This window comes from Brassica oleracea, chromosome C5 (genome assembly GCF_000695525.1).
Source record: "Brassica oleracea var. oleracea cultivar TO1000 chromosome C5, BOL, whole genome shotgun sequence".
In the NCBI taxonomy this organism is placed as follows: domain Eukaryota; kingdom Viridiplantae; phylum Streptophyta; class Magnoliopsida; order Brassicales; family Brassicaceae; genus Brassica; species Brassica oleracea.
Genome location: NC_027752.1, coordinates 40855073 through 40871920, shown reverse-complemented (window position 1 = coordinate 40871920; position 16848 = coordinate 40855073). Strand labels below are relative to the sequence as shown.

General features: G+C 36.2%; 6 protein-coding genes across 6 annotated transcripts in view; 3 read left to right on the top strand and 3 right to left on the bottom strand.

Annotated features, from left to right (window-relative positions):
- Positions 1–89: 89 nt before the first annotated feature.
- LOC106294362 (putative pentatricopeptide repeat-containing protein At3g13770, mitochondrial) lies at positions 90–2575 on the top strand. Its single transcript, XM_013729914.1, has one exon. The coding sequence runs from the start codon at positions 607–609 to the stop codon at positions 2476–2478; it is 1872 nt and encodes a 623-aa protein (XP_013585368.1). The 5' UTR covers positions 90–606; the 3' UTR covers positions 2479–2575.
- LOC106294361 (transmembrane 9 superfamily member 7) lies at positions 2473–5650 on the bottom strand. The gene is made up of 7 exons (XM_013729913.1): positions 5465–5650; positions 4704–4868; positions 4490–4599; positions 4305–4413; positions 4105–4217; positions 3861–4011; positions 2473–3790 (listed from the first exon to the last, which is right to left on the bottom strand). The coding sequence occupies exons 1-7, from the start codon at positions 5582–5584 to the stop codon at positions 2633–2635; spliced, it is 1926 nt and encodes a 641-aa protein (XP_013585367.1). The 5' UTR covers positions 5585–5650; the 3' UTR covers positions 2473–2632.
- Positions 5651–9058: 3408 nt separating this feature from the next.
- LOC106293099 (mitotic apparatus protein p62) lies at positions 9059–10553 on the top strand. The gene is made up of 2 exons (XM_013728767.1): positions 9059–9475; positions 9866–10553. The coding sequence occupies exons 1-2, from the start codon at positions 9091–9093 to the stop codon at positions 10396–10398; spliced, it is 918 nt and encodes a 305-aa protein (XP_013584221.1). The 5' UTR covers positions 9059–9090; the 3' UTR covers positions 10399–10553.
- Positions 10554–10740: 187 nt separating this feature from the next.
- Positions 10741–12706, top strand: LOC106344088 (nucleosome assembly protein 1;4). The gene is made up of 10 exons (XM_013783474.1): positions 10741–10853; positions 11048–11088; positions 11181–11264; positions 11356–11448; positions 11552–11653; positions 11742–11935; positions 12025–12208; positions 12295–12338; positions 12431–12545; positions 12625–12706. Exons 1-9 carry the CDS (start codon positions 10781–10783, stop codon positions 12531–12533), a joined length of 918 nt encoding a protein of 305 aa, XP_013638928.1. The 5' UTR covers positions 10741–10780; the 3' UTR covers positions 12534–12545; positions 12625–12706.
- On the bottom strand, positions 12598–14818 carry LOC106344087 (beta-fructofuranosidase, insoluble isoenzyme CWINV5). Its single transcript, XM_013783472.1, has 5 exons — positions 14621–14818; positions 14477–14485; positions 13515–14383; positions 12936–13436; positions 12598–12845 (listed from the first exon to the last, which is right to left on the bottom strand). The coding sequence occupies exons 1-5, from the start codon at positions 14784–14786 to the stop codon at positions 12672–12674; spliced, it is 1719 nt and encodes a 572-aa protein (XP_013638926.1). The 5' UTR covers positions 14787–14818; the 3' UTR covers positions 12598–12671.
- A 1868-nt stretch (positions 14819–16686) lies between these two features.
- The window catches only part of LOC106344010 (beta-fructofuranosidase, insoluble isoenzyme CWINV1), a 3198-nt gene continuing 3036 nt past the window's right edge, over positions 16687–16848 (bottom strand). The window contains exon 8 of the mRNA XM_013783386.1: positions 16687–16848. The gene's annotated coding sequence lies outside the window, so the exon portion shown is untranslated.

The window sequence follows — 16848 nt, the reverse complement described above, 5'->3', positions numbered from 1 at the left end:
CACTCACCCGGTCCTACGGACAACGCGCGGATGACAGCATAAAAGAGAATTGGTTCTACTCATATTACGAATGCTGCATCACTGTCCACCTTGGATGCTTATTTGGATCCTCTTACTACATGAAACCTGGTTCCTTGTTCTAGCATGTAGGTGGAAATGTGAAAGTTAAAACGCAACAGTAGTACCACTAGATTGTGTCAGGGATCTCTAGTTCAAATGATCGCTGAGACGAAATTAATATTACATACTGTGGTTTCAGGTCTCGAAAGATTACTGGTTTCGCTCGGTCCCCAACCTCCTGCTACTCAGAAAAAAAAACAGTAGTACCACTCTACTACTGTTACTGCCATGAATGTTGTTACTACAGCTGCGCCGGTTTCATCCTACTATGAATGCTACTTGTGGATTTTCAGAACCTCTTTTACAACAGCAGAGTTTGTGAACTTGGCAGTTTGATTATCTGAGTTTCACCTTAATGATTTGCTAAAAAAATTAGAAAAAAAACAAAAAACAAAAAAAGCCTTACCTATATATGTTTCGAAAAGAAAAACAGAGAAGAGACATACGTTCATTGTCTTCATTCCGACCGTATTTGTCGAGTGTTTAATGAAACTACTCCATCGCTCCTTCTCGTCGTTTCCCAGCTCTCCTCTCCAAACCTTCTTAACAATCCCTCAACTATGTTCCAACGGTCGTCTCCAAGAAGCTTTACTGGACATGGCCGTCTTAGGCCCCAACATGTTGGGGTTCCATGATTACGATGCATTGCTGAATACATGTGTGAACAAAAGGGCTCTTAGAGAAGGTCAAAGAGTCCACACCCACATGATCAAAACCAGTTATTTCCCCCCCACATACCTCCGAAATCGTTTGCTCATCTTCTACGGCAAATGCGATCGTTTGGCAGATGCACACAAAGTACTCGACGAAATGCCTGACAAGAATGTCGTTTCCTGGACCGCTATGATCTCGCGTTATTCTCAAACTGGACACTCTTCAGAGGCTCTGACTCTGTTTGCTGAGATGATGAGAGCAGATGGGAAGCCTAATCACTTCACTTTCGCCTCTGTTCTCACCTCTTGTTCTGGATTATCCGTGGGTAAGCAAGTCCATGGACTGATAATTAAATGGAGTTACGATTCTCATATTTATGTGGGAAGCTCTCTTCTTGACATGTACGCCAAAGCTGGTAGAATCGAAGAAGCTCGCGAGGTTTTTGAGTGTTTACCTGAGAGAGATGTTGTCTCATGTACAGCTATTATTACTGCCTATGCGCAGTTAGGTCTTGATGAAGAGGCTTTGCAGGTGTTCCAGAAGCTGCTGAGTCAAGGAATGAGTCCGAACTACGTGACTTACGCTAGTGTTCTTACAGCTTTATCTGGACTTGCTTTGTTAGACCACGGGAAGCAAGTTCATTGCCATGTTCTGAGACGTGAGCTTCCTTTCTACGCTGTTCTGCAGAACTCGTTGATCGATATGTACTCAAAGTGTGGGAACCTCTCTTACGCTCGGAGGCTTTTCGATAACATGCCTGAGACTGAGAGGACATCTGTTTCGTGGAACGCGATGCTTGTGGGGTATAGTAAACACGGGTTAGGAAAAGAGGTTCTTGAGCTGTTTGGATTGATGAGGGAGGGGAAGAGAGTAAAGCCTGATTCGGTTACTCTCTTAGCTGTCTTGTCTGGATGCAGCCATGGGAAAATGGAAGACACAGGGCTAAGTATATTCGATGGGATGATAGCGGGAGATTACGGGGTCAAGCCTGACACTGAGCATTACGGTTGCATCGTTGATATGCTTGGCCGTGCTGGTAGGATCGAGGAGGCATTTGAGTTCGTCAAAAGAATGCCATCGGAACCAACCGCTGGTGTCTTGGGATCTCTTTTAGGAGCTTGCAGGCTCCATGTATCAGTAGACATTGGAGAAGCTGTAGGTCGTAGGCTCATTGAGATTGAACCAGAGAACGCGGGTAACTACGTGATTCTCTCTAACTTGTACGCCTCTGCAGGAAGATGGGAAGATGTAAACAGTTTAAGAGCAATGATGCTGCGGAGCGCTGTTACAAAAGAGCCAGGTAGAAGCTGGATTCAACACGAGCAAACTTTGCATTACTTCCACGCGAATGATCGTACTCATCCGAGAAGGGAAGAGGTGTTGGCTAAACTGAAAGAGATACTGATGAAAATGAAGCAAGCTGGTTACGTTCCTGATCATAGCTGTGTGTTGTATGACGTGGATGAAGAGCAGAAGGAGAGGATGTTGCTTGGCCACAGTGAGAAACTAGCTCTGACTTTTGGTTTGATTGCTACTGGCGATGGGATTCCGATTAGAGTTTTCAAGAACCTGCGTATATGCGTTGATTGTCATAACTTTGCCAAGATCTTCTCTAAGGTTTTTGAAAGAGAAGTGTCCTTGAGAGATAAAAACAGGTTCCATCAAATTGTCGGAGGAGTATGTTCCTGTGGAGATTACTGGTGACAAAAGGCATGTAATATTAGATTCAGACAAACATCTGTAGGAATAAAAAGTTGATTTGATTCTTTTACTTTGTTACAGCTACGAACAGTACAATCATCCAAACATACAAAGACTCAAAAGTTGGCATCATTTTGCAAGATTTATCAGTTGGTTTCTAGTCAATCTTCACTGAAGAGTAGATCTTTCTCACGAACCAGAAGCAAGCGTAGAAACCGATTGTGCCAGTCAGGACGAAGAAAGCGTAAGAGATGATGATCATGTACCCGAAGTAGAGCATTCCCGAGACCAGCTTTGTGATCTCCAGCTTCGTGAAGAAGTAGAAGATCGAGTAGAGGAAGAGGTAGAAAGCAGATGAACCCGCGGTTAAGTAAGCTCTCCACCACCAGTTGTAGTCCTCGCTGCAAAGCTGGAAGTAGCAGAGCACCACTGTGATCTCTGCGCAGGTGACGATCAAGATCAAGAACACTATGAAGAGGAACCCGAAGATGTAGTAGAACTGGTTCAGCCATATCGACGTCAGGATGAAGAAGAGCTCGATGAAGACTGCTCCAAACGGGAGGACGCCTCCGATAAGTATGGAGAACACCGGTTTCATGTACCATGGCTGCTCTGGCACTTGCCTTGGGATCTTGTTTGTTTTAACTGGGGCTTCGATCGCTGGCTTCTTGTAACCCAGGTAGCTACCGACAAAGACTAGTGGGACTGAGATGCCGAACCAGAGGCAGAAGAGAGCAAACATTGTACCAAAAGGTATGGCTCCAGACGACTGCTCTCCCCAAATGAGGCCATTCAGAACAAAGAAGATCGCAAAAAGGATACCGGGAAACATGAATGCAGTCTTCAATGTCATTCTCTTCCACTTGTTTCCTTTGAACATTTTGTGAAGGCGAGATGATGAGTAGCCAGCGAATATGCCCATGAAAACCCACAAGAGAACCATGGCGGTCATAAGCCCTCCTCTGTTGGATGGAGATAAGAAACCCAGCAACGCAAACATCATTGTAACAAGCGACATTCCAAAGATCTGAACACCTGTGCCAACGTAAACACACAACAACCCAGAGTTCACCGGTGGCCTGAAGACATCTCCGTGGACAAGCTTCCATCCAGTCTCTTCCTGAGCCTCATCTTGGGTTTCGAGCTGATTGTAGTTTGAGATATCCTTGTATAGAGTTCTCATCATAATCATGGCTACCATTCCAGAGAGGAACAGGACGATCATAAGTGAGTTTATGATGGAAAACCAGTGGATTTGATCATCATTCATGAGAAGGTATGTGTCCCACCGAGAAGCCCATTTGATTTCACTTTCCTGAAAATTCAAGTTCCAGAAAAGAAGTTTAGCAAAGCCAAACAGTAAAGCAAAAGCAAAAAATATTTACCTTGAATGAGACATCATATGTAAACACAATCTCTTTTCCTTGCTCAACTTCTTGAGGGGCAGTATTGCTTTGGATTAAGTTCTTTGTGTCCTTGTTGCATGTTGTTAGCTGAGGATTGCTTTCATCCCACTCCTTGTACTCATGCAAGATACTATCCAAAAGACAAAGACCCGTTAGCTTATACAAACTACCTAGACAGACATCAGGAAAATAAGTAAAAGAAGTAATAACTAGTAGGCAAGACCTCTTAGGAGTAACTTCAAATCCAACAATTCTAGCGGAATCAGACTCTAGATCTCTGTGGTACATAACTCGGAAGCTCAAGTGATTATGGATAAAATATTTCTCCTCTTTGCTCTACAAAAAGGCAAGCAACTATTAGTTTGTATGAAAGAAAGTAAGATATGAAAAGCAAGACTGCAGAAACAGAGTTTAAAGACAGACCCCTTCATAACTCCCTTTGAAGCCGACTCGGAAACCATGTTCATAAGTAGTTGACTGACTTCCATCTCTCCTTTGTCTAAGCACAGCTACCGGAAGATTATCAAGAATCCTGTAAACATCGGTTAAGGTTTACATATCTAGGAGACACAAATACAAGGACCCAAAATGCTATATTAACTACTTACATATTAGCACGGTATTCATCATCAATCTTTTCCTTGAAATTTTTGGTGGACTCAGCGTCAAGTTTAACACGGCAACCAACTTTGCAAGGCTGATCCTCCAGCATTTGAAACTGAAAATTTTCAGTTGGAGAAAAAGTAAAAATCTCATCATGAAGAGGTTAATGTATTGAAAAAAAAAACAATTAGAGACAGAAGGATGGGGTATTTTACTTACGGTATAAACTGAATTCTCAATGCGGTCTCCTCTGAGAACCTCCCCAAGATTCTCAGCATTGTTCACGATCTTACGAGGCTTACAGTAGTTCAGGTAGTAGTAATCATAAGGAAGCTGGGTCTTGGTAGAAGACAATTTGTTCACTTTCACATAAAGAGGATCACCCTGTTCCAAACCAAGAAAAATACAAATCAAGAGCTGACAAGCCAAGTTGTTGCTAATAAATTTAGAAACGGAATCTGTAAGGGCAAATCTGAAGATAATCAACATATTCATATCAAATGAAGTTAATAAACTCCTCAAATGCAGATTACCAGCATGATGAAACAAAAACCTAAACTTATGACTCTAGCAAAGAAATCTAGATGGTTCAAGGAATGGTAGATCTCATAGATAGATTCCCAAAAAGAGAAGTAAAAAAAGAGATTGAGACCATCAGTAGCACAAATGAAGGATCTTTAATGAGAAACACATAGATCTCTCTCTACATCCCATATTATCTATAAGCTTACACTCAACACGTTCAAGGACTCTTTCTCTATAACAGACAAGACGGTGTCACCTTCGACCCACTCAATAGTACCTCCTAGCTATAGCTACCAACAGAAACGGTGGCAAAAAAAAAAGACAAAAACTTTCCAGCAGATGAAGCTGAAATCACACGCTATATTAGAATATCACTCAGACCCATAAACCCTAGATCGATCTTCTCATCGAAAACGCGAGATCGGAAGAAAAAAAACAAAAAGAAAAGGTTTTACCTTCTGGAAATCACGAGGAGCGACTCCAGGGAGGTAGAAGGCGCGAGATAAGGAGAAGGAGAGGAAAGAGAGGAAGAGAGTGGCGTAGAATCGAAAGCTGCTTCCTTTCGTCTTCTTCATCTTCTTCTGTCTCTAATCTCCTCAGAGCTTGTTCAGATGGAAGTTACCGGAGCGATTAGAAAGAAGAGGAATTTTTATTTAACAAAGATGGACGAATACGATGTCGTTTTCAGCGTTTGTGATTGCTTACAAATAAGAAAAAATAAAAATTATACTTTTTTTTTTGGTTAATCAAAGCTCTAGATTTTAATTTATTTCCTCTACTTTTATGGCATGTTTAATTATTATTTTTTTGTCAACGGCATGTTTAATTAGTTATGTTGGGAAACAGAAGAAATTATTTGGGAATTTAAGAATGTAATCTTTTATGCATAAATGTAAGGGAAAAAAATCGAATATACACATTTTAAGACAAATTTGTACCAAAATTTAATGTTATTTAAAAATGTTATTGCCTTCATGTCAAAGCAAAGAGAGATGATTGGGCTGCCAACCTATGTTTGTGTAAACAATGACTTCGATCTCAAGAAATAGCTTAAGCTTTTGAATTTTTGCCATGAATCATTTGTTAAGTAAAGTTAGCTGATGATTAGGATAAGATGATCGATACGGTGAAACCACTGGAGTTCGACCGGCTATTAGAAAATTAAAATTTTGGCGGACGAAAAATGGAAACTAATAACACATTGCTTAGATGATTGTTTCCGTTAGTTTTTGGTTTTAGTTTCTGATTTTTAGATTTTGGTTTTTGGTTTTTTAATTTTTAGATTTTGGTTTTTAATTTTCAGCTTTTAGTTTTAGTTTTTGGTTTTTAGTTTTTAATTTTCGGTTTTGTTGTATTCTTAATTTTTTTTATAAAATAAATTAAAACATGGTGATGTATTTATCTTAAATAACAACCACTAAATTTTGATAAATTTTAAAATAATAAAAAATAGTAATAAAATATTTTTAAATTACCATTAAAATTTATCAAAATATAGTGGTTGTTATTTAAGATAAAAACATCACCATGTTTTAATTTATTTTATTTTTAAGTATTATACTTAAATATATTTAATAAAATATGGAAAATTGCCACAAATACCACATTCATAGTACCACTTTTCATGTCTACAATAATCATTTTTACCCTCATTAAAATTTTAATGAAGGGTAAAAAACACTTATACCCCTAGGTTAACTAATCTAGACATAGGGTTTAGAGTTAAGGGGCTCGGGTAGAGTTTTTAGAATATGAAATTTAGCTTTCTAATAAATATATAAATAAATACTTAAAAAATATAAATTTTTTTTTAAAAAAATAGTTTCAAACATAATTTTCGATTTTCAAAATAAAATTTGAAAGGAATAAAAAAAAAATTCGAAAAAACAAATTTATAAAAAAAGTTCAAATTTGAAGGGTATAACTTGAAAACATAAAAAAAAAATTATTTATTTAAATAATGATTTATTATATATATATATATATATAGTGAACAAGGATATAAGAGTTTTTTGTCGCTTAATGAAAAATGTATTTTTGAAAATGTTCTTTTACTGGTGGTAAAGATGAAAAGTGGTAACCTGAAAGTGATAAACATGAATTTCCCCCATAAAATGTATATAAATTATAAGAAATTAAAATATTTTAAAATTTTGAAACTATTTACAAATTTTATTACATAAATTTTTTTTTAGTTTTTAGAACTAGAATGGCTATTTTTTCAAATTAATAAAATATATTGTATTAATAAAATATATTAAATTTTATAATTTTTAGTTGTTGCATAGTGTGTATAATAATTATTAAAATTATTCAATAATTTTATTTATAGATATTAATAACTAATTGGTTACAACTAATACCAAAATTATCTATATTTATTTACATATATGAAGCACATAAATTATTTTACATTAATGTTAAATGATAAAAAAATGTATGGGAGTTTTATTTTTATGAAAATATTATTTATTTGATTATTGATTAATTAAAATATAGTATTTTACACAAAATAAACAAAATTCATTTTTTATTGAAAACCCACAAAATTTAGTTTTTGGCTTTTCTTCACAAATTGGTTGAAATTTTGAAAAACTAGTTTCCCTAAATTTTAGGGAATCTATTTGTTAAAAAGCTTGATTGGCAAGTGAAATAGTTTTTACAAAAAAAAAAAAAAATTAAAAACTAAAACTTGATTGCGTAAAAAATGGTTTTTTAAAAATTGGTTTTTACAAAGGGAAAATTTGGATAAATACACTTCAATAAGAATATAATTTGAAAAATACACCTTTGTTTAAGATTTTTTGAAAAATACACTTATCTATATATAAATTTACCAAATTGTCCAATCTTAATATTTATCAATTCCTATTAAACAATTTAAAAAAATTATTTTAAAAGAAAATCGTTAGAGATAGGGAATTATTTGTGAATCCACTGTTCAGAATTTCTTCCAACTCTTTCATATACACATGAAAGTAATCTTTCGATAAGACTTCAATGCAAGCAACACCATTTGTTTTTTGTGACTTTAAACTGTTGGTATGTGTTTGTTCTTCCAATGCCTTTCTTTTTCCATCACTTCCTTTTTGAATCTTATCATATTAGCTAGAACTTACTTGGCTCCGGTAGAGAAGATGAAAATTTTGTAGAAACAAACGTGACTTGCTTTTCTTTTTTAACAACGTGACTTGTTTATATAAGTTGAAGAAAATAAAATAAAGGGAAATCTGTATAAACTTCATGATAAAGTCAATACAAGTCATAATTCACATGTTTATCTTTGTTATTGTAAAATTTAAATGGTAAAATAACATATTTATCTCAACACACATATTTACCTAATTTTAATGATATTATTTTTATTAATTTCGAATTTATATATTAATTTCGAATTATATCTTGGGTAAAAAGGTCAATTCATAATTAAGGAAGTGTATTTTTCAAAAGTTAAAATAGAAAATGCAATTATCAAATTTCAAATCATAAATAGGGTATTTTGCAAATTATCCCTTTTACAAAAGCAAAAACCAAAAACTAAAACAAAAACTACAAACATTCAACCTCTTAGTCTAGATCCATTTCAGTGATAAACATGATATCCGTGTATAATTTAAAAAAAAAGTTACGATAAAAAAGATTAGAAGGTTGATTGTTTGTGGTTTTCGATTTAGTTTTTGGTTTTTGTTTTTGTAAAAAATATTTTTTATCCAATCAATTTTTAGCTTTTAGTTTTTGTTTTTATAAAAATCATTTCACTTGTCAATGAAGTTTTTAAAAAAATAGATTCCCTAGAATTTTATTATTCATTGTAACTAGGTTTTATTATTAGTAAATTTTATACTAATTTTTTTCACAAACCATGTCAAAATATTTCATTTAAAAAATCTTCTATTAAATATTGACATACTCTTTCAAAAAATAGAAATCCCAGTAATAATTTAAAAAAATCTCCAGCACCGATAAAATATTAAAAATTTAAAACCGCCGGGAAATGAAAAAGCGGCTATTTATTAAGAAAAACAAATGAAAAACTGGAAGTAAAAAAAAAAAAGTCCGTCTGAAAGTGGAGAAACTGACGATGGAAATCGAAGGCGAAGACGGCACGAAGCTCATCCTGAAGCCCGGAGAAAAAGCTGTCTTCGGAAGAGGAGCGGGATTCACCACCGACGACTTAACAGTGTCACGCCGCCACGTCTCTCTCGAGCTAAAACCCTTCGCCGGCGAGACCGATTCCGATAGGGTTTCGCTCGAGGTTCTCGGTAGAAACCCGGTTTGGGTACGGAAACGCGAACCGGGCGAAAAGATTCAAACTTTTCGTAAATCTGAGACTGGAGAGGTCAAGGCCGGCGATAGGTTCTGCGTTTCGGGTCAACTCCCTATCTGGTTCACTTTGAAGAGGCGCGATGAAAGAGTTTCGGATGGTGAAAGTGGATTGGATTGTATCGATAGTGATCCTGTTAAAGGTACTCACTTTCGCACTCTGCATCATCCCAATTCGTCTAATTTTGAATCTATATTGATTTTGGATTCTGGGGTCTCATTGTCCTTATTATTCTCTGTTCTGCATAGTGAAGTTGGTTTATGTTTGTCAGCACAGTGGAAGTAGTTTCCTTAAAACGGCATCGTATTGTCTGCATTGCTTATCTTTTCAATGCATAGTAGAGTTTTGTTGGTGTTTGGTGTTTGGTGTGTTTTTCTGTGAGAATGAGTCCCAATGTTCTCTGTTTTGATTTTTTTTTTTTTGTCTGAATAGTGAATTGGTATATGTTGTCTGCACAGTGGAAGTAGTTTCTTTAGATCATCTTGCTATAAGAATGAGTCTCAGTGTGTAGTGTTGTTCTGTGGTGTTGCAGAGTTTGGTTTTCTTGTGATTGGGAAAGAGTTTGATCAGTATCCAAAGAGTCGGATTCGCGATGTAAAGCAGTGGGAATGGTTCCTTGAGGATTCCACGAAAGGAAATAGCGATGATGATGATGAGGATGATGGAGATAAGAAGGGAAGGAAGGGATTGAGTAAAAAGAGAAGAAGAGGAAAGAAAAGGAATGAGGAGGACGATGATTGGAGTGCGGAAAGCGAGGAAGATAAAGAGTTGATTGTCAAATCGAAAAGAGTTGTGAGTCCAACTAGGGATGTTAACTACAGGGTTTACTCAACTAGATCCAAGAAGACTAAGAAAGACGTAAACGCAAGTAGCAGCAGCAGTAGTAGCCGTGCTCAGACTAAACAGCGTGGAAGTGTAGATATCGACGAAGAAGATGAGGATGAAACATTGGGAGGTTTCATTGTTAGTGATGAAGAAGCTGAGTTAGAAGAAGAGGACGAACCAAATACAGATGATGATGAAGAAGTAGTAGAAGAAGAAGATGAAGATGAAGATGAGGATTAAAAGATGGAATGTCCTAAAAACTTTTTTGACTACACGTGAAATGTAACCAAAGCTGATCTTCTTCTTTTTTTACTAGAATTACAATTTTTGTTCAATTGTATGAATATGTGTCATGTGTGTATGTGTTGGATATTTGATCGTATAATATAATGTTTAATTTGTATGTCCACTTATTCTTTACATTGCTGCTTCATGGGACGCCACTAAGGATCCACGTTCTTCTCCTCATACGTACGAGTTCTTCACATCGCACATGTGAATGAATTACAAATTGAAAAAAAAAAAGAACATAGCCGCTAAGTCTTCTCCTCCTTCCTTTCTCCCTCATTTTCTGGCTTTCTCTGATTCTTTTCCCTGGAAAATTTCTGTTTTCTCACGAAACATGAGCAACGAAGAGAACATCACGTCCATCGAAGCTGTTCATAACAGTGGAGGCGATTCATCTAATGCCTTGGGTAATTTCGTAACGTAAAAAAACTCTCGTTTTTATATCCAACTCATGCTCGAGAAATGTTGAGTCTTTTGATTATCCCACAAAACTCTGCCTTCTCTTTTATACGTCTGACTCAAGTAACTCCCCTGTTTTTTACTTTCTTTCTCTGGAAGCAACAATGAATAGGGTTAAAATGCTAACCATTGTGATTTGTAGATCTTGTTCCAGAGGATCCTGATCTGATTGAAGATCTTAAGGCAAGTCACTTCTACCGTTAATCAAATCAGACAATATTCTTTTTCTGTTTCATATGTTAATGATCCTTAGGTTTTGGTGCTAATACTTGCAGAACCTAACAATAAAGCGAACCTTTGATACGAAGAAACTCTCTCCTAAAGTTACCAAACGTGTTCTGTTTCTCAAGGATATTCAGGTAATAATGTCATATCCTCTGTCTCTGGAAACTATAATCTTCATTTTTTTTTTTTTTTTTGAAAAGAGAGGCTCAATGTTCAGTTTGTTAGGTTAAACACGATGAACTCGAGGAGAAGTTTCTTGAAGAAAAGGCTGCATTGGAGGCAAAATACGATAGTCTCTACAAGCCTCTTTTTGACAAGGTATAGAGTAAAATATCATCTTCTCTATTGAATGTCTTGTGCTATGTTGATTAGGACTATAGTTTTGGTTGTTATTTTCCTGACGCTTACTGAGGACTTGCAGAGATATGAGATTGTGAATGGTGTGGCTGAAGCTGAGACAGAGAAAGGAGTACCTAACTTCTGGTTAATTGCAATGAAAACCAACGAAATGCTAGCAAACGAGGTTCAGTTTTTCATTTTCGAATATGTATGTTCATTAGCATGAAACATATTTTTTTTTAAAAAGACGGTATGGTTTTGGTTTTATGTAGATAACCGAAAGAGATGAGGGAGCATTGAAGTATCTCAAAGACATCAGATGTTGCAGAGTAGAAAACAATTCAAGAAACTTCAAGCTTGAGTTTCTCTTTGATCCTAATCCTTATTTCAAGAACTCGGTTCTGTCTAAAACTTATCATGTGACCGATGACGATGATGATGGTCCTGTTCTTGATAAAGTGATTGGGTAAATATTAAATCATCCTCATTTTTAAATTGTTTGATATATTGGACCTGACCTTTAAACTAGATCTCGTGTTTTTTTTTAATGTGTAGAACGGACATAGAATGGTGTCCAGGTAAGTGTTTGACTCATAAGGTTGTTGTCAAGAAGAGGCCAAAGAAGGGTTCAAAGAAAGTGAACAACATCCCCATGACTAAAACCGAAAACTGCGAGAGTTTCTTTAACTTCTTCAAGCCTCCTGAGATTGATGAAGTTGATGAATGTTATACAACCATGGTTAGACTATTTGTAATGCCTTCTCTCTTTTGATTTTGGTAATGTTTTTCATCAGCCAAGTGTAAAAAATATATATATTCTTGCAGGATGAAGAACTCCAAAACCTGACGGATCAAGACTATGACATAGCGTAAGCTTTTACTGTTTTACATTCTCTGACAACATTGACACATATGTTCAAGTATGTGTATTCTTAAGTTTTGGTGTTTTTTGGCTTTACAGTGTGACAATCCGAGACAAACTGATCCCTCACGCAGTTTCATGGTTTACTGGAGAGGCTCTTGTTGATGAAGATGAATATAATGATGATGAGAATGATGACTAACGAGAAGAGAAGGTTTGTTTCTATTAGAGTTTGCAAATTAAAAGAGGAGCTTCACATTCTCTAACTTAAATATGGTTTTTATTTATTTCAGATACACCAAGAGTTCCAAGAATCTCTCACACATATGAAGAAGTAACTTTAGAGAGAAGACTTCATGCTCCATGCACTTAGGCTTAAAACATCAACATTCTGAGATCCATTGTTAAATGCAAAGAGATGTGTATTTTCTCCTATTGCCATTTTTGGGTAAACTCTTGAGGTAATACATGTTTTCCCTTTCCCACCAAAACTCTCCACTATTGAATTATCAATCTACAACACAAAAAAAAAAACACACACACACATTAGTAAAAGAAGGAAAAAAACTCAAACTAATCTTGTGAGAGGTGGAGAAAGACTCACCAAAGTTCTGAGAGAGATTGATTGGTTAGGAGATATATCAAGAAACGCACCATATGTTGTTTTATCATTCCCTTTGTCCAAACTCGATCTGCTTTGGTCACTACACATCACCACCACATGGTCCATACTCTTCTGACTAGCTTTGAAGATTCTTAGATAGACCGATGTGTACTCTTCCAAGTTCTTGGAGGCCAGAACCATCAAACCGAATGGACCTAAACCGGAATTAACCGACGATGCATTCTTCTGACTGCAAATCAATTGTGGGTCGGTCCAACCCGGTTCAATCACATCTGCTTTCTCTAAACCACTCACTTTGAACAAAACATCCACGTCTGCTTGTGCAGCTGTGACCCCATGCACGTCAAGTAAAGATCCTCCTCCCTCCAAAACCTTGTTTTCCCACTTGACTTGCGTGGTACGTAACCTCTCTATTTCCTTAACTGGCCATTGCATCAGTCTCTTTCCTGATTTATCAAGCCATACTTTCCTTGGAATCGCCTAATTAACCACAGATCAATTAGTTGATTAACCATTGAATTAAACGGTAGGTTAAATAATAATCTCATCTTGGTTTACCTGCAAACCGGCCCAACCCTTTTTGATGTTATCCTTCTCCGGCGACGACTCGTTGACCCAACCCCACAAGATCCTCCGTCGATTAACCGAGTCGTAAAAAGTCTTCGACGCGTAAAATTTACCATAATCATATCTCGGAGCCGTAACGTCCTGAACAAAACCATCGTCCGGCACATACTGATCTCTCACTTGATCGTACGTACCAATCGTGTAGTAATCGTGACTTGTGTCTGATAAGCTCACTTTAAGCACGTGTTTTACTGACACACCAAACGACGACGTATCTACTCCGTCTGAAGTGGTTTTCGCAACCGGGAAAAAGTCAGGACACTCCCACATTCCGGAGCCGTCGTTGTAGTGAAGAGGCTTCGCCGACTGCTTCCAGCTGACGAAGTCGCGGCTCGTGTAGAGAAGAGCTAGTCCACGGCGACCTTCCTGGCTTCCGGTGATCATGCGCCACCGTCCGTTACGGCCGAGCCACGCGGTGGTCGGGTCGCGAAACGCGGTGGAGTTGATGTGGTTGACGGCGTTTGGTGTCACGAGAGGGTTCACCGGAGACTTGGTCCAGTGACGGAGATATGGGTCGGAGAGGTTTTTGGGTTTGGCTAGGTTTTGGACCTGGCGGTTGTTAACGTCGTTGCCGGTGTAGAGAATAACGGGTTTGCCACTGGGGAGAATCGTGACGGAACCAGACCAGCAGCCGTTGATATCGGACGGTCGAGATGGTTTGATAGCTGGAGAATGTGGGGTCCAGTTAATGAGGTCCTTTGATGTTGCGTGGCCCCACACGATCTCGTTGACTTTCATGACGGCGCCGTTTGGGTACCACTGGTAGAAGAGATGGTAGACTCCGTTGTATATCATAGGCCCTGTCCAAATACATAATCACATAAACATAGATATCAATCTTTTTCTATACGAATTGATTCATAAAATAATATTGTGTGAGAAAAGTAACTAACCGTTAGGATCTTGTAACATCAAAGCCCCAAACATATAAAAAAATGAGTGAAGAGATGTAAAATGTACACAAATTATTAGAGAAATGGAAATATATAAAGATAACCCAATGAAACTGAATAAATTTGTTCGGTAGATAAGAATACCGTTCATCCAATTTTTGGGAGGCTGGAAATGATAACTGGTCCGGTAAGGCTGATTCTTGATTCTGTTGGGGGAGTGTTTCAAGGCCTCAATAACAATAGCATTGTCAGCAAGAAACAAGGAGGCCAACAAGAAAATGGCAGTGTTACACCAAAGTAGATTAGCCATTAATTATAACTCTTTTTATTTATTTCTCTGAGGTTCTATGTTTGAGTTTTACTTCAAAATCGTGAAAAATGTCCAATTTATAGGCAGTGAGGAAGGTTTTTTTGGGCGTGCTAGAGGTGGTGGTCCATTTTGGTAGTAAGGTTCTGTTATCTCGAGCCAAATGGCATTTTCATGTTTGTTGAAATCAATACTAATTTTCTCCATTATATTTTGTTATAACAAAGTAGGAATAACTCGTTTAAGTAGCCTGGTTTTCAATATAAACCTCAATACAATATATAGTTTTAATGATACTTTTCACCAGTTTTGTTTGATGGACCTAAAAATAACTGAAATTTTAAATGTTTTTAACAATACGTATGCTAAATAACTTATGCTCAACGGTGAAGAATGTTCCAAAATATCATAGTCTTTTGTTGTCTCGCAACTGAAAGTATTTCCCACTCAAACAACATGACTTAATGAATGTCACTGTCCCATCATTGATGTGGGTATATTTCATGCTCCAAACACATAGGCTTTAGACATCAACAACACTTTTGAATTACTTAGGCGGACCATCTCCAACAATAACATCAAATTTGGTGTTGAAATTACAACAAATTTGGTGTTTTGGTGTTATAATTCTTTAATCAACTCCAATAATAATATTATATATTATTTAATGTTTTCAGTTTTAAAGTTTTTATATTTTTATTATTTGTAATTGATAAATAATTATCTTATCACATTTAGATTATTATTTTTATTTTTATTATTTGTAAGTAATAAATGATAATAGTCATTTAGTTATTTATTTTGAAAATAAAAATTTAATTTGTATTTCTGTGAAAATAAATTAAAAATAAAAATAATACATATATTTATGTTTAACTACAAATTTGATAGTAATTGAATTATATTATAAAATGAAATATAATAAAATATGTATTTTAAAGATTTGGTGTGATGAATAGTGTTACACCAAATTTGATGTAAACACTATTCACATTACACCAAATTTGGTAGGATGATGTCAATTTTAGTATCTTGTTGGAGATGAAACTATACCAAATTTGGTGTTTTGGTGTCTTGTTGGAGATGACTTCAGAAGCAAAGATAATGTACATTTTCCTCTGTTGCCAGCTTAAGATATAGTTTTGATCTTTATGCATACTTTGCCTCCTCCACCATTTATAGCTCCACACTATTCTATAAAAGGAAAACAGATTGAGAAGTCAATTTGAAATTGAATAGGATTATACCTACAAAGTACAGTGACATGTGATTCTTCTTGAACTATCTTTTGGAACATCAAAAAGACAAAATCAAAGATCCTCAAAGTGCGATCTTCCCACTAAGTTCTCTCCCATAACACTCATCACATTCTCCTAATCATTTTGAAGGTACGTTTCCAGAGTGGGTCTTTGTAAAATCAAACTTTAATACATTAACGGGTTCAGGGCTATCCATATACTATAACAACTAAAAATTTAACCATTTAGTCAATGTCTATGTACACGCGGGTATGATCGTGAACCTAGGAGCTTATCAGACTCATGACTGGCAATTTCGTAATTAAGAAGGATTGCTGTAGCTTAAACAACAATGCTTAGGATCGGAATGAAAATTTTGGTCACTCATTAATAGCTAATAAATGATGACTTGGTTGGTAAGAAGTTATTTCCCGAAGTGAAAATCGAATTATGCTGAGAACTAGGCACACATACGTACTTATTGACAAATTTTGGGGCCAAACCGTTACGTTCAATTGTATTCGAGTTATATATGTATATATACGTCCGCGTCTATTCATATAAAGTCCGCTATTATATTCGTTGGAACTTGGAAGATTTAGACTACCGACAATAGACTTGTAAATTTAAAATAGTAAACCAACTCTATGAGAAGTCAAATAAAATGTCATATAACTTGAAAATTATCTCAAACAAACAGATCTGACTCTATTTTGACAACCAAACAAACTGGACCTTATAAGATCTTCAAAATCATATCATATAATTAAATGCTCAACAAATGGAGATATGCATATACGCGTGTGTGTGTGTGTCTTTTTTTTTTT